Consider the following 25406-nt stretch of genomic DNA (forward strand, 5'->3'; position numbering starts at 1 on the left):
AATACTCCTGTGTCAGTTGGGCTATACTTATAATTACAACTAAAAGTGTGACAAATGTTTTGTCTAGTCATATGTAAGGTCTGCATAACATGTACTGAACTCCCATAGAAATCCCCGTTGTGATTTTAAGTGGCGCTCATTTACTTTGAAAACTTTGAGGGAGGAGGAACCGAGTCTTATACTAATTATACATCAGAGTATAATGCAAATGTTGTAATTTTTGTGCCTATTTTGGAGAGCCAGTAGAAAGCAACAAGAAACATTGTGGCTACTTACTGTTAGCTACTGTGTTTGTCTTTATTAAAATATGAAACAAAAAAATTGTAAAACAATGTACTTCTTTTTTTTTTTTTAAATATTGTAACAACAGAAAAGTTGAGGCATAAGTATACAAAATTCAAATTCTCATCCAGCCATTCAGGGGCCGTGAGAGAGACTATCCTAATGGAAGATTTTCCTTTTCTGTCCAGATGGGGGAGTTGTAGGCGTTACTCTGGAACCTCCTCAGCCCCAACTTGTATGGGATACTGCAGGTAGTCCAGAGAAAACAAATGTACCACTGATGTTTGTTAAGATTCATTACATTGACAATAATCAGAAGTAAAGTTATTGCAACTAAGTACTTAAAAGGAATTGGTGGCCTTGGTGGTTGGAGCAAACATAAACAAACATATTGAACATTAATATGAAATAAACAATAAATACAGAAACAAATATATACAAAATACCTTTTACCTATTTTAATAATCCCTTTATACCTCCTGCATCTCTCTAAAGGAGATGCGTCAGTAGGCCAGTATAATTTGTACTCTAAGTAGATGAGAATTCAAAGGGTAATTGAGAGTGAGGTGGGATTTACCTTCTCAACACTGCTGTACAGTTTTGATAAGGTAAGATAACTAGACAATGAAGTAGATCTGGCAGTTAATCATGAGTTGAATCATCAGTGATGTAACTAGGCACCACTGGGTCTTTCAGTATCAGATACCTTTGCCTAGGCGACCAAGTCAAGGTGAAACGGACCCTGACCTGTGTCACATGAGCACTAAAGTTAAGGCAAACTTTTGATGAATTCAACTTCCTTTCCTGTGAATGTCAACACTTACTTCTCTTTTTAAGTGGGTAGGGAAAACCCTGACCATTAGCTCAGCATAAAATTGAGATAAAAATGACTATTAATCTCTAAATAGTATCCGACACAGGTCCTTTATGCACATTATTGTGCAATCCAGAGATTTTTCCTGCACATACACCGTGAATAGACATAGAAGGGTGTGGCCTGTATAGTACATAGTTTCAATCCTTCTGAAAAAAGTGTCTGGTGCTAATACAAGCTTCCTCCAGCACTTCCTCTACTGCACTGAGCAACATTGATATAGATCACTTCCTGAAGTGAAAGACTAAACCGGCTGTGTGTCTGCATGCTAGAAGAGGCTGCTCTGACAAGACTTTGATCCTGTAAGGCCTAATAAGGGTCTCTACAGTCCCAAGAGGTGCCAAAATTGTGCACAACCCTCCAAACAGTAAGTACAATGCTGTCAAGACGATTATTTGCTTTAGCTCTTCTATCTATAGTCACATTTCATAATTTCTTATCACTCTCATATTCTTTAGAGCACTTGCCCTACTTTGTATGGTGTCATCGTGTTACTGAAATAGCTTTGTTGTGCTTTGCCTTGGCAAATATTCTAAGTAAATAAGTGAATATGCACATTTCTAATTCATTTAGAACATTTCTAATAATTACTTGTTTTCCAGATCAGAATAGGAATGCTAATTTAGAGCTTTTTTTCAGACCGATAGCTAGGGCGGCACGATATGACCTAAAATCACAATTAATTGCAGATTTTACCTTGATAATGATAAATGAACGATAATTAAAAAATGTTTTGCTACGGAAAAGGCAAATAATAGAACAGCTAGAACAGTCTGGTAAGTTCAGAAAAGTACATCACTTTACTGTAATGCAGCTTTTAAAACCAGTAAAAGACAACACTTATGTCATATCACAATATTAGGAGATCCAAAATCTAAGACGAAATCTAGTCTCATATCACAAAATCGATATAATATCGATATATTGCCCAGCCCTACACGCTGCGGGCCGCTGTGGACTTGTGTCAGTCCCACATGCGGTTTCAGGAAAGTGGCTGCATGTGTCCGACAATGCACAAAACATCAACACCGGTACAAGGCTACAGCTGTCCGCGGACACGGAGTGCGGAAAGTGTGTCAGAGCCTCCTGGACGGGTGAACTGAGACTCCGTATCCTGCTTCGGTCAACGGTTAATGATCAGTTAACATTTAATTTCATTGAGCTGTCTTTTGGAAGGCTGGCTGCCAAAAATCACCACTTACTAGCTAATTAATTAGCCTGACTTAAACGCTAGCTATCAGTAAACAGAAGGTAGTAGCTGGTGTCTGGTGTGTGCGCCAGTGCTTGTGTCAGTGTGTGTGTGTGTGTGTGTGTGTGTGTGTGTGTGTGTGTGTGTGTGTGTGTGTGTGTGTGTGTGTGTGTGTGTGTGTGTGTCGGCCCTCATAGACCGATCATTACCCGTTAATCAACAAGCAGACAACGGTGTCCAAATTCACCCGTCTGGGAGCACCACCCATAGCATGGCAAAAATGGGTTGATGTTCATCAGAGGACAGTAAAATGTATAGTGCACACTGATCAACATATTAGCCTACTTCTAACTGAACTAAAAACCCCATTACAACTTCAAAATTAAATACCTTTCTAAGAAAGTTTTACATTTCTTGGGAAACTATACACTTTTGCTTATATGGTTATAATTATGTTTAACCAAACATCTTGCTACAGTAGCCTTTGTAGGCGTTTGTGACAACTCTTTAACTTCAACTCTGTTTATAATTTACAACACAATTGTTAAAGGTCCTATGACATGCTGCTTTTTGGATGCTTTTATATAGGCCTTAGTGGTCCCCTAATACTGTATCTGAAGTCTCTTTCCCGAAATTCAGCCTTGGTGCAGAATTACAGCCACTAGAGCCAGTCCCACAATGAGCTTTCCTTAGTATGTGCCATTTCTGTGTCTGTAGCTATTGAGGAGGAGAGAGGGGGGGGGGCAAGGTGGAGGGTGGGGGCGTGGCATTGACCAACTGCCACTTTGCTTGTTTGCAAGCCATGATGTCTCTCTCTCATGGGCGGGCCAAATTCTCTGGGCGGGCAAAACAGAGAAAGGGGAGGTAACCTTGCTCCTTAGGACCTCATAAGGGGAAGATTCCTGATTGGCCCATCTGAGCTTTCATTTTCTCAAAGGCAGAGCAGGATACCCTGGGCTCAGTTTACATCTATCACCATTTCTAGCCACTGGGGGACCATAGGCAGGCTGGGGGAACTCATATTAATGTTAAAAAAACCTCATAAAGTGAAATTTTCATGCCATGGGACCTTTAACAAAAACAAATACACTCAGTCATGAATCATGACTCAGGTTTCCATATATATATGCTTAGTTATTTGTCACATTTTATATTGTGTATGGCCAAGATGCCACACAGCAACATTCCATTATCAGAACAGAACTTGCTATGGAGGTAGTTCCCATGAAATATAAAACCCCTTAACACGCATTTTAAGAGGAAGATAAGTCTGCATTACTGGGGGGAGAAGTCATCATAGAAACTTCTCACAGTTGTGTGTTGCCTATATGTTTTTTGTGGGTCAGAATGGGCTTTTGAGCAGACACATTAAGCGTGGGGTCTGGGGGAATTCAAGCAGTAGGTGACAATTCAAAATATAATGAATATAATGCAGTCAGACTCTCAGGCATTCTGTAATGCTTTTAAATACTCTTATCTCTGCTGAGTCAACACACGTAGGCATTATTTACTGCTCCCTCTTCTTTTGTGTCTTGTTTGGGGAAGTAACCTCTTTAAATGTTCATGTTGCACCTGTTCACATCAATTATGCTTTAATTTAATTTTAATAAAAAGTATTATTAATGCTCTGCTGATAAGGTAGTATCCCCTTCATAACGTCTGACCGACACAGAACCCTGTTTGAGACTCTCTGGATGAGACAAAGTTTAAGCGGCTGTGCGTTGCTCTTCATCGGAGTTTAAAAACTGAAACCAACTAACAACACTTTTGATCAAGCATAAATCCTACCATTGTGTGGCTTATTGTCAGCACAAAAGTTAGTTTCACCACCTCCGATAAAGTGCAGCATACAGCCACTTCCACAAGCTTATCAATGGAAAGCACATGCAGCGACACAGAGCTACAGGTCAGAGGAAAGATGTCACACTGCAGTCCAAACATTTTACAAGTCAAAATAACTGAAGGCGCAAATGCAATTTATCAAATTAGTGGTAGGGATAAATTTAAGGGAAATCTAAAAAGTGGTAGGGACATAACCCCTACAGTTTCTACCATACCTTCCGCAGTGTACTACTGTTCCACTAGCTACATGGAGATGCCAAAGGAGAAGGGGGCTAACACGGCTAAACAGCCCAAAGTGCTGGACAGCCTGACTCTGGACGGTAAAACTTAGATCCCCTTAGCGCTAGCTTCACAGCGAAGAGCTCAGGTCCAGTCAAAACAATGCAGCTAGCTCAGCACCACATGCGGCTGAAGCTGTGTAAAATATAGTTGCTATGGATGAGAGAAGAGTTGAGTGCTGGGAGTCAAAGACATTTTGGCACTGGTGATTTTCCTTTGGCGCAGGCTTAAAAAGTGTGGGGAGGCAAGAAATTCCTCTATGCAGGATCATCATGTTTACATTTCATGTCTGACAGAAGTGACTCATTTCAAAGATAGGACATGCAGATCTCCACATAAGAGAGGAAAGCTGCTCAGACTACCTCATCTGCCACTGTAGCAAGTACATTTTAGGAAAATGTAAATATCTAAAATACACAAAGCTGTTCACATTGATGTAGTTAGTACAGTTACTGCATGTCACTGTAGAGCCTTCAGATAGCAAAACTGTAACAGTGTTGTGGCTCAATGTTGTAATGTTTGGCTGTGTGTACAAGAGCCCTCTGAGAGAAAAAAAAACAGGAAGTTCCAAGAACAACAGAGCATCTAATGTGAAACCAACTGCCACCCTGGGTTTCTCTTTCGTACTCAAAATGGTACACTTCAGACAACTTACAACCGCCACTGTTTAGTCATAATTTAAAGTTTAAAAAAAGTTAAATGCAAAGCTTAAATTACATATGTAGGTCAACCCATTTGTGTGTTTGGTACCCACTTTCTAAATAATAGCCACAAAAAAACAACAGTCATGCTTTTATAAGACAAAGAACCAGTGTTCTGCTATACCTATAATGCTGTTCTTTCAAGGCCAGCTCTTTAATTTATGTTAACAACTTTAACAATAGACATTTCTTGATATTCCAGTTTTTTTTTACATTACAGTTTTAAAACAATGGGGGGACTATTGGGTAATTTCCTAAAGCAAAATATGCAGCATTGCAGAAAAGGTTTTAAAAAAAAAAGGTTTGCAAGAGAGATATGACAGTGGGACAGCCCTGATCCCTCGGGGTCTTAACGGGAATGGACTTCAAAAGTCTATAGGTGGACACTGCGAGTGGATCAAACTTAAAAGTTTTTTGAAAAGTCCAAATTAGTTTCTTAAGTCACAAAACAAGAGAACCCATCGTATTTAAAACAGAGTCATTAGTTCAAAACTCACTTCATAAACTGTTATTGTGTTAGTCTTTTACAGTGTAGAACATATTAACATTTTATAAAATGGACACAAGATGTACATTGGTTGCAGTTTTGGTACTATATTTTCACCTTGTGTCCTAAGATAAAATAAAATTCACCTTGACCTTAATTTCCTTTTTTATTACTGTTTTTACATTAAAAGGATTTGGCCAAAACTAAGATAATTTTCTGTTCCCAATGAAAAAAAACCTGTTTTCTTGATTTAAATAGATTTTTCTTGATACAATTAAAATTACATTTTTATTATCCAATTGTCTTCTGCTCCAAAATTCTTTAGACAAAAGCTATTATATAATTACATTATTGTAGAAAACAAATCCAAGTTCCAATATGAATCCAAATGTTCAAACTCAATATAAGTAGATGGATAAATGATTTGGTCAAATAAACACTTTTTCTCTGAATGTGTGTAATAGATGCAGTAAATTTCATGCAAAAAAAGTATTTCTGCTCCTGATTTTGACTTACTGAGAATGGCGTGTGTTGTGAGGAGACCTGAACTGCACTTTAATCTCCTTTAACTCCACTGACCTCCCCCCCCAGCAGGTCTATCATTACAAACACATGTTGCATGGGCAAGTGCTGTGTAAAGCCTCAGAATCGTGGCAGTTAAGTTAGTATTTTGGCAACTTAACACTACTGCAACACCAACATTTCTCACTTGCACTTTCCACCTGCACGGAATAAATCTGTTATTCTTACAACACTTGGCTCATTCTGCTCTCGTTTTATAGTTAAATATTTTCTCAATCTGAATTCTCACTCTTCTCACGACTTCAGCACCAGCCAAACTTGACCTACATAGGGAGCGGAGGACTCAATACCTTTTTGAAGTTCGAACCTCGGAGAGACAATGTCTTGTTCCATTGGTGGTTTCTTTTAGTGCATTTCCTGAGAAGCTAAAATATGGAACTGCCGTTTTTTGTGAATATTCTTTGTTCAGTGTTTACTATTGCACACGGTAATATAATCTGACAACCTTATAATTTTAGCAAAGATGATACAAATATTATTTTAATAGCATTCAGCAACTAACAGCTAATGTCAATCTTGGCCATAGGCACACTATCAAAACCTAAATGGAGCAGCAGTTGTTTGATGCTAACAAAATAATTGTCTTGACTATGAGGTTCTAAGATTTTATCCAGTATCATGTTTTAGTTTTTCAGAAAAGGGAAATGGAGGTTAACCCTAAGTGGTGCAGGAATTTTGACTTTATAAACACAGTCTTGAAATGTCAAGTCAATTTATGGCGTTTTTCCATTACATGGTACCTGCTCGACTCGCCTTGACTCGCCTTTTTTGTTTTTCTGTTAAATGGTACCTGCTCGATTCGCCTCGCCTTTTTTGTTTTTCTGTTAAATGGTAAGTGCTCGACTCGCCTTGACTCGCCTTTTTTGTTTTTCTGTTAAATGGTAAGTGCTCGGTTCGCCTCGCCTTTTTTGTTTTTCTGTTAAATGGTACCTGCTCGACTCGCCTTGACTCGCCTTTTTTGTTTTTCTGTTACATGGTACCTGCTCGATTTGCCTCGCCTTTTTTGTTTTTCTGTTAAATGGCACCTGCTCGGTTCGCCTCGCCTTTCTTGTTTTTCTGTTAAATGGCACCTGCTCGACTCGCCTTGACTCGCCTTTTTTGTTTTTCTGTTAAATGGTACCTGCTCGACTCGCCTCGCCTTTTTTGTTTTTCTGTTTCATGGTATCTGCTCGCCTCACTTTTTGTTTTTCCATTATGAAAAAAAGTACCTGGTGCTAGTTAACAGGTACTTTTTTAGTATCACCTCCGTCAAGGCTCCAAGCGAGCTGAGGCGATACCAAAAGGTGACGTGAAAACCTGCAGACTACTGATTGGTCAGAGAGAATTGTCACTAATCGCTGCGTCATCGTTGCTAGCGACAGACGGGGGTGTCCTGAACAAACCCGCCATTTTTAAATAGTTTAGCCAGCGGCAGCCTCCAGCTTCTTCTGCAACTAAATTTGTCTTCTGGCTGTGGCAACAGCCACATGCCGAGAATCAAAAACAACACACCTTCGACGTTCTTTGTGTGTGTCGCGTTAGGTCACGGCAGTTTCCTGCAGCGTCGCTATGACGACTAGCCACGCTTGCATCACACATGAGGCGGTACTAAATCTGCAATGGAAAATGGAGGACGGGGGGCGACTTCTAGCTCACCCAGTTAGAGCATGCACCCCATGTAGGCTGAGTCCTTTGCAGCGGCCTGGGTTCGACTCCGACCTGCGGCCCTTTGCTGCGTGTCATCCCCTCTCTCTCCCACCTTTCCTGTCTGTCCACTATCACTATCTAATAAAAGGGAAAAAGCCCCAAAAAAATAATCAAAGAAAAAAAAGAAAATGGACGGGGCACCACGGCCGAGTCGAGTCGAGTCGGGCCGGGCCGAGCCGGTACTAGCAATGAGTAAGCGCCAATACTGTACCCCTTTTCAGCCACTTATGTACTACGTTACTTTGAGCTGGTAGCGATTCAAATCTACAAAACCAGTTAAGCTTAAGCATTAACCTCTAAGTTACTACTCCACCACTAAACTGTGGATTACTCCAATGTTAATTCAAGCTTGCTTTCTTTCAATACAGATCAAAATGAGGAGAAGGGATACACCCCTTTGCAAACAGCAGTCTACACCCTCCTTTGGGAAAGGTGAGTAAATACTACAGTGTAGAAAGTTTAAAAAAAAATATTGGGAGGCAACGTTTCCCCCCACTGTTTTTGGGGGCACCTTTAAGAAATAGTAATTAGCGCATAAAGTTGCTGTTTTTTTATGTGAAATGAGCCCAGATTAAAATGCATACAGTAATCACCACCCTGTGTCAATAATATAAAGAAACAAAAAGCAAACATATTGCTATTATCAGTGCATTTATATGTAACAGAGCTGTTTATGTGAGTGTGCTGGAGAGATGGAAAGTCAACACTGACTGTAGCTGCTTGGGGTTTCAAATCTACTTTCCCAGGGCTGTCTTATCATCTTTGAGCCATAGCATTACATTCCCTCCTCATTGCCCCATCTCACAGATAGCCGCTCACATGTTAGCAGCCAGTTGTGACATATCAGCTTGGATTAGCAGCCCATGTTGCCATGATGTTCTCAACACCCTAAAATAGCGATAGAGAGGGACACTCAACTCAATGAGCAGCTGCATAATATATACACAGGCACTGGACCACATAAACAGCCGAGCAAAGCCTGACTGAGGCAGTCGGAGTGAAACCTCAGAAGGGAAGCATCGTAGATCCGAGAAACATACAGACAAAAGACCTGAGGAGATACTTGACAGTGTCCAGAGGTTTCCAGCAACACAGTGTTCTGAGACAAGACAACAAGTGGCATATGAAAAATAGTGGAACCAAAGCTAAGAGCTAGGGAGTCTAAAAGAGACAGAAGCAGACACATGAAAGCTGAAATACTTGACTCAACAGGCAGAGGCTGAACAGCCAAACATGGCCAAAAACACAGCAGAAGGTAAGAGACAGATAGAGCATCCTCTACTGATAATTGAGCTGTCGTGACACTGAGATTCAATGTGATGTAATATATTCATTGTCTACGGTCTGAGATTTGATGGACGATTCACTTTCTGTAGACAAGTACACCAGCTTTTAGAAAAGTGGCAGCTGAAACAAAGGGGTAAATACACTATAAAAAATGGAGTATTGTGAATTAGTAAAGCATTTTATTGAGGTAAGCATTTTATATTTTAAAACCACAGATCGGCATATTAATGGGACTTTTACTACGCGTGTTAAAAGACCCTCCCGACATATCCAGACTGCTTTTGTGGATCAGGTTTCTATAATAGGTGGATGAAGGTCAAGGAAGCAGCAGCTGTTCCAGTAGAGTGTACACATGCTGAAAGGCACGTCAGGAATGCAGCTAGGAACAGACAGAAGAAGTTGTGCCAATGTGAGGGCAACTGTCAATGGTGTCATCTGTGAAGGCGCCAAGATCGTTCAAAGTTTTCAGACAGATTGAGTTGCATGTGAACCACTTAGGACGGTGAGTATGCAGCAGAGAAGTTTGCTATTTGATACAATGGTACAGCATATCCTGTCTTGCACTTGTTGATTCAAATACCTTCACGGTGTGATTGATGCTGCAACTGGTCAAGTGACCTACTCTGGCTGCAACTTTAATATTAATAGCAACAGAGATGAAATGGTGATCAGAATAGCAAAACATCTCCACTACAGATGGGATGTTGGATAGCAACAGCAGTTTTCACACCAGAGGGAAGCAGGCGTAGCTAAACAACATTGCTGTCCTGATGAAAATATGAATTCACAGGGTCTCAGGTTTAAAAATAGGACCCTAGTCCCTGCATTTGGTATGTAAGAGAATCAGGTCAATATAAATAAACATTGCCTTTTCCCAACCAAAATGTCAAGAGAACCAAAACGCTGGTATGCTAATAACTGCCGCTCTAACAACAAGGTCAGACATTCCTTTTCCATTTACAAATTCTTTTCTGCAGATTCTTTGGGAATGTTTACTAAGTCTGCTGTTCCAAAGCTGATCTGGTTTAGAGTTTCTGCAAACACACAACCTTATAAATTGAGATGTAGAGAAAAATTATTTTGACTGACTTACTATGAATATGGCAAAATGGAGCAACAACGAAAAGCATGAAAACTTGATGAAACTTAATATAAACTGGCAATCAACTGTGAACCAAACTTGCGGCTCCAAATATAGCAGTCATCAATGCAGATACATTACAAACTCATAACCTTATATAGCACCTAAACTGCGTGACAATGACATGCTATTGGATTCAAAGCAACTAGATTGACTCAACAATCGATGCACTGTTTCACGTCAAACAAACTAAAACCAGTGATGCATAAGCAGACAAATAACACAGACTGTGGAAGCAAGATCTTTTCATGTTTTTACTTTTCTTTATCTGTAAAGTGTCCTGAGATAACTTCTGTTGTGGTTTGACCCTATAAATAAAATTGAATTATTTCTAAGCAAGGGTGACCCGTAGTCGGCAAGGGGTTGCGAGGTCACACTGCCAGACTAACACACCTGGGACAGTGATTAACTGTGTTTACTGTAACTTGCCTGACACGTTGGCAGAACATGTAGCCACTCAAGACGTGTTTACTGTTGAGTTATTTGCAAAACGTGCCAAGTTTATTCCTTAACCCTCGCCAACCCCAACCTCATATTCATAGGTCTCATGTTGGTATTTGTATTTACTGTCATCACTAGGTTAATGTTATTTCACCCTCAAGTGCCATATTTCATCACATTTATGAGATGAAATATAACATGTTAGCAAGTTGCTCGGATTCATGTTATGGGAAGTGTAATCTCAGTTTCATGTACACAAACTGTAACATAAAACTACTTAAGTAACTACTGCATGAATTAGGATTCCTTACCAATTACCTTGTAATCACAAATATTCCACAATATCCCAATGAAGCAAGCATGTCATTTCTGTAATTAAATTTTTGCCCAGCACAGGTGAAACGGAGTTTGTGGATTTTCTCTTTTCCATTAAATTGCCAAACTAACAAACTATCTTAAAAACAAGCATACTGTAGCATCTGGTCCCGCACCACCAGGCTCAAGGACAGCTTCATCTGGCAAGCCTTAAGGCTTTCTCTTAAGCTCATCACACTGTCACTTTACCTTTATATACTTTTACTTTCTGTTTTACAAACAGTTTATATATATATATATATATATATATATATATATATATATATATATATATATATATATATATATTTAATGAGCATTGTTGGAGGGAGCATGAGACATTTTCATTGACAAAGACTGCTTTTCTGGAATTGTTGACTTTAAACTGTCAAGCATGAACTATGTCATTTGGCATAACCCAGCATTCACTGTAGGCCTGAACAAGATGATGCTCTCTATACACTCTATACACTCTATCAGAGATACATTTTTTAGCCCAACCTTTTTTGCCAAGAAAAAAAGCCTTCACTTAATATTTTTCTCGACTCCCTCAGAAATGCCACGGCTTTTCAAAAAAATGTCAATGAGTGAGGTGGATGAGAGGGTACGCCTGCGAGCAGAGAAGGTCTACGCCTCTGCCCTGCAAGAGGAAGACACCAAGGATGCTCTGGCACTGTTCAACGTGCCGGAGGACTGTCCCATCGGTCTGCATGAGGACAGGGAGAGGTCGATGCAGAAGGAACTGGCTGCGCAGCAGTCTCAGGAGTCTGCTAAGAAGTAGGAAATGGAAATGTTTGATAAAATATGCCTCTCATTCTGCACATCCTTTGAATCCTAAATTTCCCGAGCAGCAACAGAAAATATTCCCAATGTTTTGTCATGGATCTTTGGCAGATGTGAGCTTTTAGTTAGAGAGTAATCTAGTCCTCCTGTGTGTTACTAGGAAGAAGATGTTCATGTTGAAGCGTTCGCAATCAGTATCTTTGCAGATACCGGTCGGTGGTGACTGGGCCCGGTCTGTGGTTTCCCCAATGCTCTCCGAAACCATACTAGAACCTTTTCCCCAAGAGGACTTTCCAGACTTCCAGAGAGTAACCATCAGTGGAGATTACTGTGCAGGGGTAAACAGGATTAACCCTCCAGCCCGTTGACGCAAACCTACACATTGAACATGTAACTGTAGCTACACACATCTCACTACACTCACACACAAAGTGGGTACCATCAATAAAAGTGTCTGTACACAAAGAACATTTAGACACGCAGCAACCAGACAAGAGAGACCAAGACTAGTGCAGTGCCCCTTTGTGCCTGCTTTCTTAAGGACCAATCATCCAAACAACCTCGCACTTGACACTGCACTTCCTTGGGTCCTGAGCAAAACACCTGCCATGACATGGACTACGTCAAACTGCAGGCAAAAGTGGCCCAAATCTGAGTCCATATGTTAACACTAGAAAGAGCATGCATTTAGCTGTGTATCATAGTTGTAATGAATTATCATATGTCTTAAAAGGAAATTAAAGGACAGGACTTTTGTCTTTATTATTTCTTGGTGAATAAAAATACCAAACTTTAACTGAAAATTTTCCATGACCTTCACAGATCACAGTAGAGGATTATGAGCAGGCAGCCAAAAGTCTGCTTGGGGCACTGTTCATAAGAGAGAAATACTGCAGACTGGCCTACCATCACTTTCCCAGGACCACTGCCCGATTCCTCCGCAACGCCCAAAATGAGAAGTGGAGGGAGGAGGATGAGATTATGCCAAGTAGGGGTATTTATAGAACTAATTTTCCTCAATGGAAAAACGTAATTAAGTTTTTTTTTCCAGTATTTTACTCTTGCACGCTTAATAGAGTTGCGACAGGGGAGAATCTATTTTGGGAGCCCGATTCCAGGAGTTAAGAGCCCTATTCATTTCCCCCATTGACAATGTTACGTGACTAACAGTTGGAGCACTTCTATGGCTTTCAATCATTCAACAGCCAAAATCTGTAAGATTAGTGGTAAAATCTTGGTTGGATTAGGGTAAAGATTGTGATGTCTTAAAATGGAATAACTAAATGTAGCAAGTTTATAAGCTCAAAAAAGAAAAAGAAAATGTTTACAAAGATTATTTTTATTTTGGGATTTGCAGACAAAGTGATACTAAACACTCTGGAAAGCCAACTGAATTTTGAACAGAGAATATAGAGGAACTGCTTTGTTCCTCAATTCTTACCATGACTTGTAAAACGTTAAGCAGCAGCAAGTGTAGTTTGTTTAGAATAAACAGATGACCGAATAGTTAGCGAATAGTTAGCATAAGCAACAGAGAAGAAACTTCAACAACTAAATGAACAAAGCCTACGGATACTTAACGTGGTATTTTACTGGCAGGAGATCTCAGGAACACCACCATAACCTTGTCTCAGTGGCAAAGATGTAAGATGTCAAAAAGAAGGAGTTTAAAGTGGCAAAACTGGTTTCACGTAATAATTTCACAAACCTGACTGGAACAGTAAATTCTACAATTCAGAGAACAGTGACTTTTTAGCATTAATGTCCCGTGTCACACGCTGTTATTTATACATAAAAAAAAAAACCTGCCCTTGTGCAATTCATAATGACTGTGTGCAATACATTAAGACTAGGTGCAATAAATAACCACTTGGGCAAATTGTGCTACTGTCTGTAGAGAATGACTGGGCTACAATAATATTGTAAATAGTCTTTCAACAATTTCATCATCGTGAAATATTTATTATGATACACATTTTTAATCATGATAATGTAAATGTATGTATCAAGTATGCTAATGAGTATTTGATTATTTCTCTAATGATACTGTTTTTGTCCATACAACAAGCCTATTGTAAAGCATTCTCTATAGTTTAAATGACTATGATTATTCCTCATTTGCCATTTTGTTTATTTCCTCCCATCGTCTGTAGACATATGGCCTTTCCCTCATGAAGGGGAGGACCCATACTCCATGGAGTGTATTCCTGAGAACCTGAATTACGAGCTGCAGATGAAGGATGGCATAGTTCATGTTTACGACAATACCGAGGCCCTGAAACAACAGCAGCCTCACAGCCTCCCTTATCCCGACCTTGAGACCTTTGCTATAGACCTGAGCCATGTCCTTGCAATGATATGTGACGGCCCAACGTGAGTACACACACATTTTAAATATTCTTAACATCAATAGGTCTACACAGATTGTAATTGATATTTCACAAAACAAGTGTGAATAGTTTTCCCTTCCTGAACTGTGGGGGCAGTATGCCAGGAGCAGAGGATTAGTAAGCAGCGTGGTGCTAAAGATACCTTTTTAATTTAAATCACTAATTTAACATTTTCCAACATTAAATGTTTTGCTGATATTATGTTGCTTTACAGGAAAACCTACTGTCACAGACGGTTGAACTTCTTGGCTTCTAAATTCTACCTTCATGAAATGATGAATGAAATGGCAGAGCTAAAAGAGCTAAAATGTGTTCCACACAGAGACTTCTACAACGTCAGAAAGGTTGGTTACAATTAATAACTTACTAGAAACTCTGTACTAAAAGTGGTGTAATACAATTCATCTGGCCAACATTGCTTTGGACTGTGCTTTTACTCTGAAGGCCTGTTTTACCACTGCAGAATTTATTTCTAACTTTAGGGCCCTCAGTCTAAATAAACAAGTTGATAGATCCACTGTAACATGTCCAATAGTTATGCACATTGTCACTGTCTGCTCTATGTCAAACACAGGTGGACACACATATACACGCTGCTGCTTGCATGAACCAGAAGCATCTGCTGAAATTTATAAAGACCTCATACCAGACAGAGGCAGATCGTGTCGTCTTGGAGAAGGGCAGCCAAAAGCTCACACTCAAGGAAGTCTTCAACAAGCTTAACATGGACCCCTACGACCTCACCGTAGACTCTCTGGACGTGCACGCTGTAAGAACAAATTATACATAACTGTCAAAGATCTTAAAAACAAACAATTCCAGTAACATTTCCGCTATACAGTCATACATCAGGTAATCACATAATAACTCCATGTGCCTGCCAAGAATTCATTTGTCATTTTCAAATAACTACAGAAGATTGCACTAACCTGTGCTTACTGACACAAGGATGCAATTATGGGTGTTCATGCATTTCATATGGTGTTATGCAATCATTTTTATGTTCCATGCAAGGTCCTCATAATGTGTAACTGAAAATAATCAATATAGTCACTTTGTTGGAATGAGAATGTGATCATCAGTACACAACATTAACCCTCTCTCACGAATTACCCTCCTAGGGAAGACAAACATTTCATCGTTTTGACAAGTTCAACTCCAAATACAACCCTGTTGGAGCCAGCGAACTGCGAGAGATTTACTTGAAATCAGACAACTACATAAAAGGAGAATACTTTGCACGTCTCATCAAGGTGTAGTATGAGTTTAAGTACTAACATCACTTAAAGGCCCTGCATAACAGTGTTTTCATTTATCTGGTCTTAGATTACTGCTCAGGTTGAAGTGGGATAAAGCTAAACTGTAATTATGAGAAGTCAACGACGAACAATAATGAGGGTCAGTGAGATATCAATGAAGTACAGTCTGGCATGGCATGGCTTACTGGGACAGAGCTATTGTGCTTTTCCTTTCAAAATGTCTGCAGTGAAAAAGGCCTATTGTACAACATTTGTAAAAATACCTCTATGGGTGAACCAAGTTGAAGTTTAACTTTAATTCAACTTTAATTCAACTGTTATTTAACTATTTAAAAAAAAAAGTTTTTACAGGATGAGAGCACACAAAGAAACAACAAAACATCATGAAAATAAAATCAAAAGGGCATGGGTGCATAATACATTTTGTAGTTTATTTAAGAAAGAATTTCTCTTTCTCCTCCAAACATATGTGTATGCTAGTGTAAATGTGGTTCAACTTTAGTGTATTTTGTAGAGATATACCAAGGAATTGAACCATCTGTCATAATTGCTTTGGGATAGGTTGTAGTTATCTTGCACCCACTGGTGGCGAACTACTGAAATGTTACTGGAGTACATGCCGTTTCTTTCATGTCTATGTTTCTTTGGAGCATAAAGTACACTTGCTCTGTTGGTATTTAGAAATAACCCTGATGGGACAGAATTAACTTGTTATCTGTCCATTGTGCCATTACCAATTGTCACTTCTGCTTTATTAAGAAACATTTCCAAAGTCCTGTGGTTTGGTGTCTGTTTTAGGAAGTGGCCAGAGAGCTGGAGGAGAGCAAGTACCAGCATGCTGAGCCCCGTCTGTCGATTTACGGCCGCTCTGCCAGCGAGTGGGAGAGCCTAGCAACCTGGTTCATCCAGCATAAGGTCCACTCACCAAACATGAGATGGATGATCCAAGTCCCCAGGATCTAGTAAGTCCTCAGTGAAAACTAAGAGATAGCAGGCACATTCCTTACGATAAAACAAACATGGTTCTATAAACACAAAAGGGTCTGGGTCCACTTACATTTGATAGTAAGCCATATATAAAGGTTACTAATAAAACCAATGTTTCATCTTCCCGATTGTTACATTGTTTCCTCTTTTAAATGAGTGATGAAGCTCAGATAGTTTCTTAAGTACTAACATTTTTGAATTAAAACAAAAATATCTGTGTTCAATTTTGCATTTTTCCAAGTCATAGATTAAGAAATCCTGAGTAGATAAATTCTAATGTCACTGTTGCCAAAACGTTGGCTCTAAACTTGTAAACTCACAATCAACTAAGGAATAATCACATTACTCAATAGACTGTTCTGAATAAGCAAACAAATGCTAAAATGTTTGTATGGGAAGATAAGTTGATTGGATTCCTTTTGTCTTGCAGTGACATTTTTAAGTCAAAGAAATTGATACCACACTACGCCAAGATGCTGGAGAATGTTTTCCTCCCCCTCTTTGAGGCTACAGTCAATCCGCAAAAGCACAAAGTACTACATGTATTCTTGAAATACGTAAGTACTTTCTTGAAGGGTGAACTCTGTGACAAACATAATATTTTGAAAGTGAAATAGCAGCCATATCTGTTAGTTTTGCCCTGATGATTCAGTGATATTTCGTGACACTTCTTTGGGAACAGCCTGAGCACACAAAAGTTAAACTACATATTTTTTGCACTGATGAACAAACATGCATGGTTGTGTAATATCCGTTCCTCAAATGTGTTGACATTATCTTTGTAGGTGACAGGATTTGACAGTGTGGATGACGAGTCCAAACACAGTGACCACATGTTCTCTTACAAAAGCCCAAAGCCTGAGGAATGGACCACAGACGACAACCCTCCCTACACCTACTACCTGTTCTACATGTATGCCAACATCATGGTGCTCAACAACCTGCGCAAGTAAGACCTACATGTTTGTGTATGCATCAATCTTGCAAAAGATTTCCAGAGTGGTTTTATGACATCAAATGCTAATCCATTTAACACATCAGAGTTGTGTTGCTTGCCAGGGTACAATAAAGTCTTCCTGGTAATGTACATGATTTTAATGGGCCAGAATTTAGCCATCTTATGCCTTTTCCAGTCACACATGGGCGGGGGAATTGATCGTGTGGTGACCTGGACAGGCTGCAAGTTAAGGCCCAGACACACAGAGCCGACAGCCAAACATCGGCAGAAAAGGCAGTTGGGCTGATCAGTCTCTCCAAATTGTGTCAAAAAAGTGCCTCGGAACACACCAAAGCGACGAGACGTAATACGTCTCTATAACAGCAGGCGGCGCTAATTTGTATTGTCGCCCAAAAATGAAAAACGGCAGCTGATTGGACGAACGCGTCACGTGGGTCTTGTTTCTCCGGAAATTCAAAGACAGACTGTCATGGCGGCTTGTTCAGAATATGATCTCATATTGTACTAAAATAGTTCACCGAAACGTGTTTCTGAAAACATTTTAAGCGAGAAATAGGCCATGCAGTTGCTGAATCTGTCTTCATTTCAGATCAACAAAGGTCAGTTTAAAAGATTTTCGTCAGATTTTGAGAGACTCTAGTCACGCTCATTCCGCTCCCCGTTTCCGGGTTAGCACTCTACCAATTTGAGTCCGACTGCCGGCAGTGCCCGCCCCGCCGATTATACATGTCAAATCGGCCAAAACGAAGGACGACGGCCCCTTGGACGGACGACGGCACGGAACACACCGAACAGACTCGAGTCACTGACCTCGCCAGACTGTCCAATGGCCGATTATCGGCTCTGTGTGTCCAGGCCATCAGGCGAAATTCAAACTAGATCAGGTGCTGCGGCGAAAACAGCAGTCGTCAGATTAATTTGATTGTAGGTAGTCCTTTTAGGCTGCGGCGGTGGGGGCCACAGCGGGTTCTAAAAAAAACACAGCAGCCTGCGGCAAAAAGTTAAAGCAGGTTCACCTTTGGAGAAACCGATGTCATGCTGCGGTGGCCAATCACATAACCAGCGATAAGACCAGACACAACACAACGGACTGGAGTGTAATGTTATGTGTCACATGTAGTCACCTAATTTGGTATGTGCAACAGTTTAAAATTGTTTAAAATCATTTTGATGGACACCCACATCCTGGTTAATTATTAAAAGTAAATTTGTTTTTTAATCTGTTGATGCAGACCGAAAGTAACTCATAGGACTAGAAGCATGGCTAAATGCTAGCACCATGGGGATCACAATGGAAACACAAACAGGCAACACCCCAACGCACAACCCTGCGGCTAATCGCCCCGTCTGATCCTATGTGAATTCCACCTTTAGTGGTCTGACATAGGTGAAAACTCATAGTTTCCAGCCTGATCTGCATGTTTTGCATATGTAATAAAGCAAGAATGTAAACACCAGTATTGTTAAAAACTGCTATGTATTGTTGAAAGGGTTTTGTCTCAAAAGTTAACAAAAGTACACACTGCCAGTATCATTTGTCCCTCCCCAGGGAGCGAGGCCTGAACACCTTCCAGTTTCGTCCCCATTGTGGCGAGGCCGGCTCCATCACCCACCTGGTTTCCGCCTTCCTTACAGCTGACAACATCTCCCATGGACTCAACCTCAAAAAGGTGCAGTCCTGAATTCATACAAGGGTTTAAAACTCAAGGTCTCTTGAATGCTGGCAGCTCAACATGCTGAAAATGTTGTAATAAATGTTCCTACTATAATAGTAAGTATAATAATTAGTGGAGTACTATCTTAAGGGTTTGCTTGTTCAGAAGCAAGCATCGCTTCGGCATCTCACAAAGAATGCAGTCGCTGGCTGAAAATAGGACAAGGGACCTCATCTTGAAACGCTGTTGATGTATTTATGAGAAAGGCAATGTTCACCTCAATTCTGATCTTGGAAAAAGTCACTTTGATTTATGAACACGCTTAAATGTGATCTGCATTTCTGTAGGTGGCACTCTTTTCTTTGTTCAGACATGGTGGCCAACACTGTTCATACTTGCAACACAGTACTGCTGTTTATTATGGAAAATGATTATCCATTGAAAATTAGCATATTATTCCTTTAACGTCAGATAGCGAATTTTTCTCCAGTAACCCAATTAGATGATACATAGCATTACTCATTACTTTGTTGTCTACACCCCATCCTCCTCCCCAGAGTCCAGTGTTGCAGTACCTGTACTACCTGGCCCAGGTCCCAATCGCCATGTCCCCGCTGAGCAACAACAGCCTGTTCCTGCAGTACTCCAAAAACCCTCTACGAGAGTTCCTACAGAAGGGCCTGTGTGTGTCGCTGTCCACCGACGACCCCATGCAGTTCCACTACACAAAGGTCAGAACCACTTGAAACGACAATAGATCATTTAACTATTTTCCTCACCGCCAGGATCACTTTAATCACCAATTACAGCGGATAAAAGGATGTCTTGGTGTCAGTACGGGTGGGAATTACCAGAGGCCCCACGATATATTATCACAATACTTATGTCACGATACAATATTATTGCGATTTTATACATATTGCGATATTCTGCGATATACTGCAATTTGTTACCGTTTTTCCTCAACTTCAAATTGTGTCCCTAAAGGAAAACTTTGTCAACATCTGTTTAATCTGTGCACCATCTAGTGGACTGAAAAAGCAATTGATTTCATTATTCAAGTACCAAAAAGTTAAATTCTCATCTGCAATTTATATAATAAAAGATCCGTGTAGCGATACAATATTGCCACGGAAAATATCGCGATACTATGCTGCATGTACCCCCCCCACCGCTGTAGTCAGTTTCTGTATTATGTGGTGCAGGGGTAATAGGACCTCACTTAATAAAACATGATTTAATACATAGTACGTATTGCTGCAACAATGATTATTTAATTAATCTGCAAATTATTCTTTTGATTTATCAATTTATCGTTTAGTGTCGATGAAATGTCAAAAAAAGTCAACAAATAGCAATATAGCAATTATAATTTGTTTTCACTATTTTGGCTTAAATAAATGACTAGGGGTGAATAGGGGGGTGTCGAGACACTCAGCTCACGAGACAAAGCAATACATGGCATTGGGTTCACGAAAAGGAGAAAGGATTTTAACACTATTTCAAAGAAAATGTATAGTCTTTTATTCAAAGTCACAGTCTCGTGGGACGAGATGTCGTCCCACCTCTAGAAATAAATAATCAATTATCAAAATAAGTGCTGGTTATTTTTCTGTCTGTCGATCGACTAATTATTTCAGCTCTAATAGTAGGGCATACACAAACAAATTACTCTCATACAAATCAGCCATACATATCCACTTTTAAAGTGAAACAAATTTTACACCAGATCCTCAAATATACTTTATCTGTAAATGTTCTTGGTGACAATTTATCACAAATATTCCTTCTAACCCTTTCAGGAGGCCTTGATGGAGGAGTATGCCATTGCAGCCCAGCTGTGGAAGCTGAGCACCTGTGATTTGTGTGAGATAGCCAGAAACAGTGTGTTGCAGAGCGGACTCTCACATGAGGTAAAGTCTAACTTTTTTAGCTCAATCAGTTCAAAACTTCTTTTTTTGGGGGGGCATTGGAAAGGGGAGAGAGAGGGGGGAAGACATGCAGGAAAACCCAAGGGGGTAAGCTTCTCCTGACAACGCGTAGATCCTATGGCGCCATTTTGATGCTAACAAGCACTCACCCCCCGTTAGCATCCCATTGACTGCCATTCATTTTGACAGCGAATAACTTTACATCTGAAGCGTTTAAAGACTTTATTTGTCCATTGTTTATTTCTAAAGAAACACGACAATGTATAATAGGCTCCATTACCTTGTATCTCACCTTATGGCTCCTAGCAGACGTTTTTGTAAAAATAGGCTAACAATTGGGTCATAACCACACGACTTACTGTCGCATATAGAGGAATTACCGTATAGTACAGGAGAAGCTCGCAGGCAGTTTCGACTCACATTAGCTGTTTAAGTTGAATTACTAATGTTAACTAGCATTTTAGTTAGCAATAATTAGCCTGTGCCTATGTTATCTCCTTACATATACCTACGCTCTCCGTCTCTGCAAGATTCAGAATGATTGAGATTTCTCTTGGCACAGCTACCAGAAGACTTACAACTTTCAGACAGGTTGCTCACGTCACATTTACGTCGTCTCTCTCAGTTGGAGGCTGCTCAGTAACGCTCAGTCATCACCGGAAAAGTGCGTCTAATATCCTTCACTGGTCTCCGTCCAGAGACACCTGTTGGTCTATTCTATATACAGTCTATTGGAAAACCGTCACAGGTCGGACTCGAACCCTGGACCTTCTGCGTCGAGGAATAAACCTCTGCATATGTGCGCCCGCTCTACCAACTGAGCTAACCGGCCACAAACTGGACAAACTTTAGACTGGAGAAATTGTTAAACTCCTTTTCTACATTTCTCCTATTTTACAGTTTAAACATAAACTCCTCAGTGCTCTCTGGTGGACAAACTACGTAATGATGACACTGTTTCTAAATAGCCTCAAATAGATTTCTGCCATTAATAGTTTTTTCTCTTGTCAATACAAATATATCTGTGATAAGCTAATATTGGCCCATCCAAATTTAGTGGTTGGCAGTCTCACAATCGTTCCCTGAATGAGCCAATTACTGTAAGTACACAGAGTACATTATATTAGCCCCACCTGCATTATAATGAGAAGCACCAACGTTATCCAACGGTCCATAAAATCTTTAAACTATATTATAATATATAATATATACTATAACTCACTATAATAAATCTAACTGTTAATAGTATATAATATAATAACGATCTAAAATTAAATCTTGTCGCCCGAGCTCATGGAATAGAATAGAATACACTTTATTGTCCCTGAGGGAAAATTTGTCTTGGTCATAGTGCTACAATATGTTGCTTTACACAAACATGTAACAACGAAACCATTCTAAAATCGACATAAAAACAACATAAGATCAACAAATCTTAGGACATGAAGGGCACATACTGTATGACTGTATAGACAATGCTACTGAAAACATTTTCACGTGTGCAATATCGGCTCTACATATTTCTTTTTTACATTTTCACCCTACAGGAGAAGAAACACTTCATTGGTGCCAACTACCTACAGGATGGACCGGAGGGCAACGACATTCGGCGGACAAACGTGGCACAAATCCGCATGGCCTACCGCCATGAGACACTGTGCAATGAGCTCAGTTTTCTAGTGGATGCAGTGAAGGCAGATATTGGCAATAACCCACCTAAGTGATTTACCAAGCCAGCACAAACTGTGCCGGAGTATGTCCTCAGGGATAAAGACGCATAGGTTAGACGGCACATACAGTACATTTTTCTTATTTTACATATTCTTGTAAAACTTTTTGACTCAGATTTAAAAAAAGAGGGTTCTTATGATTTTATGTGCCTCGTTTTATTGGGATAGAGATTTATTTTCTCATGAAGGGTGTGAAGTGCACTTGTGGATTTGGATTTATGAATGAGCTCTAGCCACAAAACCTGATTTGGAATTGACACATTCATTCAGAAGCAGAATATAAAATGATTTTTACTGAAAAAGAGTTCTTATAACCGCAAAGTTGGCACTGCTTGATGAAAGTTTTCCGTCACTTGCATTTATGCATATTACAAAGGCCTTTATCTGGACTATAGGTCTGAAATGAAATGTACTGTAGAAAAAAGAAAAATACTAATTTAAGGCTACCGTCAGATTTGCCTTTTTACACTGAATTCAGTAAATTGCATGATTTTATCAGAAGTGAATGAGAGGCCAGGCAAATATTCAAAGACGGGAGAGCTTTGTGGTGAAATCAGTATCACAAACCTGTTTTACTTACAAATATGAAAAGACTACCTGATAGTTATTTTCTTTAATGTTTGTCATTTGTAATTTTACATATGTAAATAAAGGCTGCAAAACAGTCCACAATGTTGCTGCATGGCTCTTTTTTTAACTTGTGTATATCCATTCAATCATTTCATTGTTTAATTGCATCACTGTTGGTATTCTATCAAAACTGAAAAAGATAACCGACCAATATTTAATTACATGTTGAGGGGGAATTTTCACATTCAGGTGAGAGCAGGAGAAACTGAAATAACTTACTGTATATTAAAGAAGTATTTTACCGCTAGAGAGAGGGTATAAAACTGGGCTGTCTTTGCAGTAGAATGGCATTTTAAAAGATTGGTGCTGCGTGACCAGAGAAAACTGAGAAAATGAGCTGTGATATTCCCTTTCGCTCATAAAAACCTACAACTACCAGAATGCACTGGCCTGTGAGTAGGGGGGAGATCTGGGCACTGGTCAAATGGAGGGAAGTTTAACATTCATTTACACATACTACTAACATTATTACAAAGTTGGTAGAATATCTATCCCTTTAAGTGTGTAACGTTACTTTGGTTCTATAAGAACAAACAGTTGTTAACATTAAATTAATTATGAATATCTACCTAATGTCCACGTAGCACACATATTGACAAACATTTGCAGAAAGTAGCTTAAGATTTATTTTGGATGGGCAACCTGACACCAATTCAATATGGTTTTGGAGCTAACGTTAATGTTAACATCAGCAAACGGGTTAATTAAATTGGCGTTAACGTTAGCTTACATCCGTGTAAAAATATATTAGAGTATATTCCATTTGTTTTACACATTGGGCAGGCAAAACATTAAGAGTAGCGTTAGCTCCTGTAACATTGGTGGCTAAGCTAGCTACTAATCAATTAGCTAGGGAAATATACTTTCGAAAGAAGACACTGCTGGTGCTAATCAGTGCAAGCTGTTTTACGTTAGCAGTTAGCTAGCTTAGCCCTGGGTAAGTTACTGCACAGTTATAGCTACAGTAACGTTAGTTCGGGCGTAGCTCGGTCTTATAGTGCTAACGTTACATAGCTACGTAAACTCACCCATTTCACGTAGTTAATGTTCATAAACGTTGATACATTATAATTACAAATCACCGGAGGGGAGGTTAACGTTTACTTCTCAGCTACACATCAGGAGGTAAAAAAAAGTCAATCGTCGGGGTGTACGGCATGGATGTATTAAGAGAACGGTGACGGTGTACATTAATGTATTAAGGCAGTGGTTTTCAACCGGTGGGGCCCGCCCCCCTGGGGGGGCGCGAGTAGGCTACAGGATGGGAAGGATGGGAGGAAAAAAAAAAAAAATCACGTAATGTAATGTAACTACACGTCGCTCGGTCGTGGCTGGGTAGCGTAGCATTTCCTCCCCGACTCATTTCCTGGTTCTCCTTCTCCATAAACATGAACTCAAGGAGATAATTAACTTTTCCTGCTCCAGATTTCCCACTGTGGTCAGAAAGAACAGAGGAGACACTTTGTTTCTCTCACTATGACTCTAGAGTCGGTACTCGCTCTAAAGCTAAACGCCGTCACTCTCTCACTTCTCCCTCAACCACCCACACACACACACACACACACACACACACACACACACACACACACACACACACACACACATATATATGCCGGTTCACGCACACACCAGTGCACAAGTATAAACATCAGGCCACTTACGTAGGCTACGGAGAAAGCTCTGTGTGGAGCCTCCGCACAACTGTAAAACAAGTCATCCTCCTGGCGACTTTTCTTTGTCAAAAGTGACTAGCGATAAATCTAGCGACTTTTGCTGGTGTTATTGGAGACTTTTGTGGTGTTTGGAGACTCGAAAACACGTATCACTCTGCAGTTATGTGCTCAACGAGCAGCGGGTGCTGCCGTGAGCCCCTCCCCCGTCCAAAAGCCCTCACAGGCAGTGTTGCCAACTTAGCGACTTTGTCGCTAGATTTAGCGA

At 40.0% G+C, this 25406-nt stretch overlaps 1 protein-coding gene and 1 long non-coding RNA gene across 4 annotated transcripts; one reads left to right on the forward strand and one right to left on the reverse strand.

Moving 5' to 3' along the window:
- Positions 1-370: 370 nt before the first annotated feature.
- LOC118495420 lies at positions 371-24660 on the reverse strand. Its single transcript, XR_004897820.1, has 3 exons — positions 24497-24660; positions 14965-15085; positions 371-527 (listed from the first exon to the last, which is right to left on the reverse strand). It is a non-coding gene; the product is annotated as an uncharacterized LOC118495420 (long non-coding RNA).
- On the forward strand, positions 1373-23515 carry ampd3b (adenosine monophosphate deaminase 3b). 3 transcript variants are annotated; one of them, XM_031295286.2, is made up of 17 exons: positions 1403-1455; positions 1497-1523; positions 8291-8354; positions 11700-11922; positions 12089-12266; positions 12751-12916; positions 14082-14301; positions 14533-14662; positions 14893-15087; positions 15440-15571; positions 16376-16539; positions 16995-17121; positions 17350-17513; positions 19072-19192; positions 19735-19908; positions 20980-21090; positions 22656-22832. In XM_031295286.2, exons 3-17 carry the CDS (start codon positions 8297-8299, stop codon positions 22830-22832), a joined length of 2340 nt encoding a protein of 779 aa, XP_031151146.1. In that variant the 5' UTR covers positions 1403-1455; positions 1497-1523; positions 8291-8296. The 3 variants fall into 3 exon arrangements, with proteins under 3 accessions (XP_035858835.1, XP_031151146.1, XP_031151147.1); XM_036002942.1 differs by having other exon boundaries at positions 1373-1523; XM_031295287.2 differs by lacking the exons at positions 1403-1455; positions 1497-1523; positions 8291-8354 and adding an exon at positions 8843-9177 and having other exon boundaries at positions 22656-23515.
- Positions 24661-25406: the final 746 nt, after the last annotated feature.

Source organism: Sander lucioperca, chromosome 7 (genome assembly GCF_008315115.2).
Source record: "Sander lucioperca isolate FBNREF2018 chromosome 7, SLUC_FBN_1.2, whole genome shotgun sequence".
NCBI lineage: Eukaryota > Metazoa > Chordata > Actinopteri > Perciformes > Percidae > Sander > Sander lucioperca.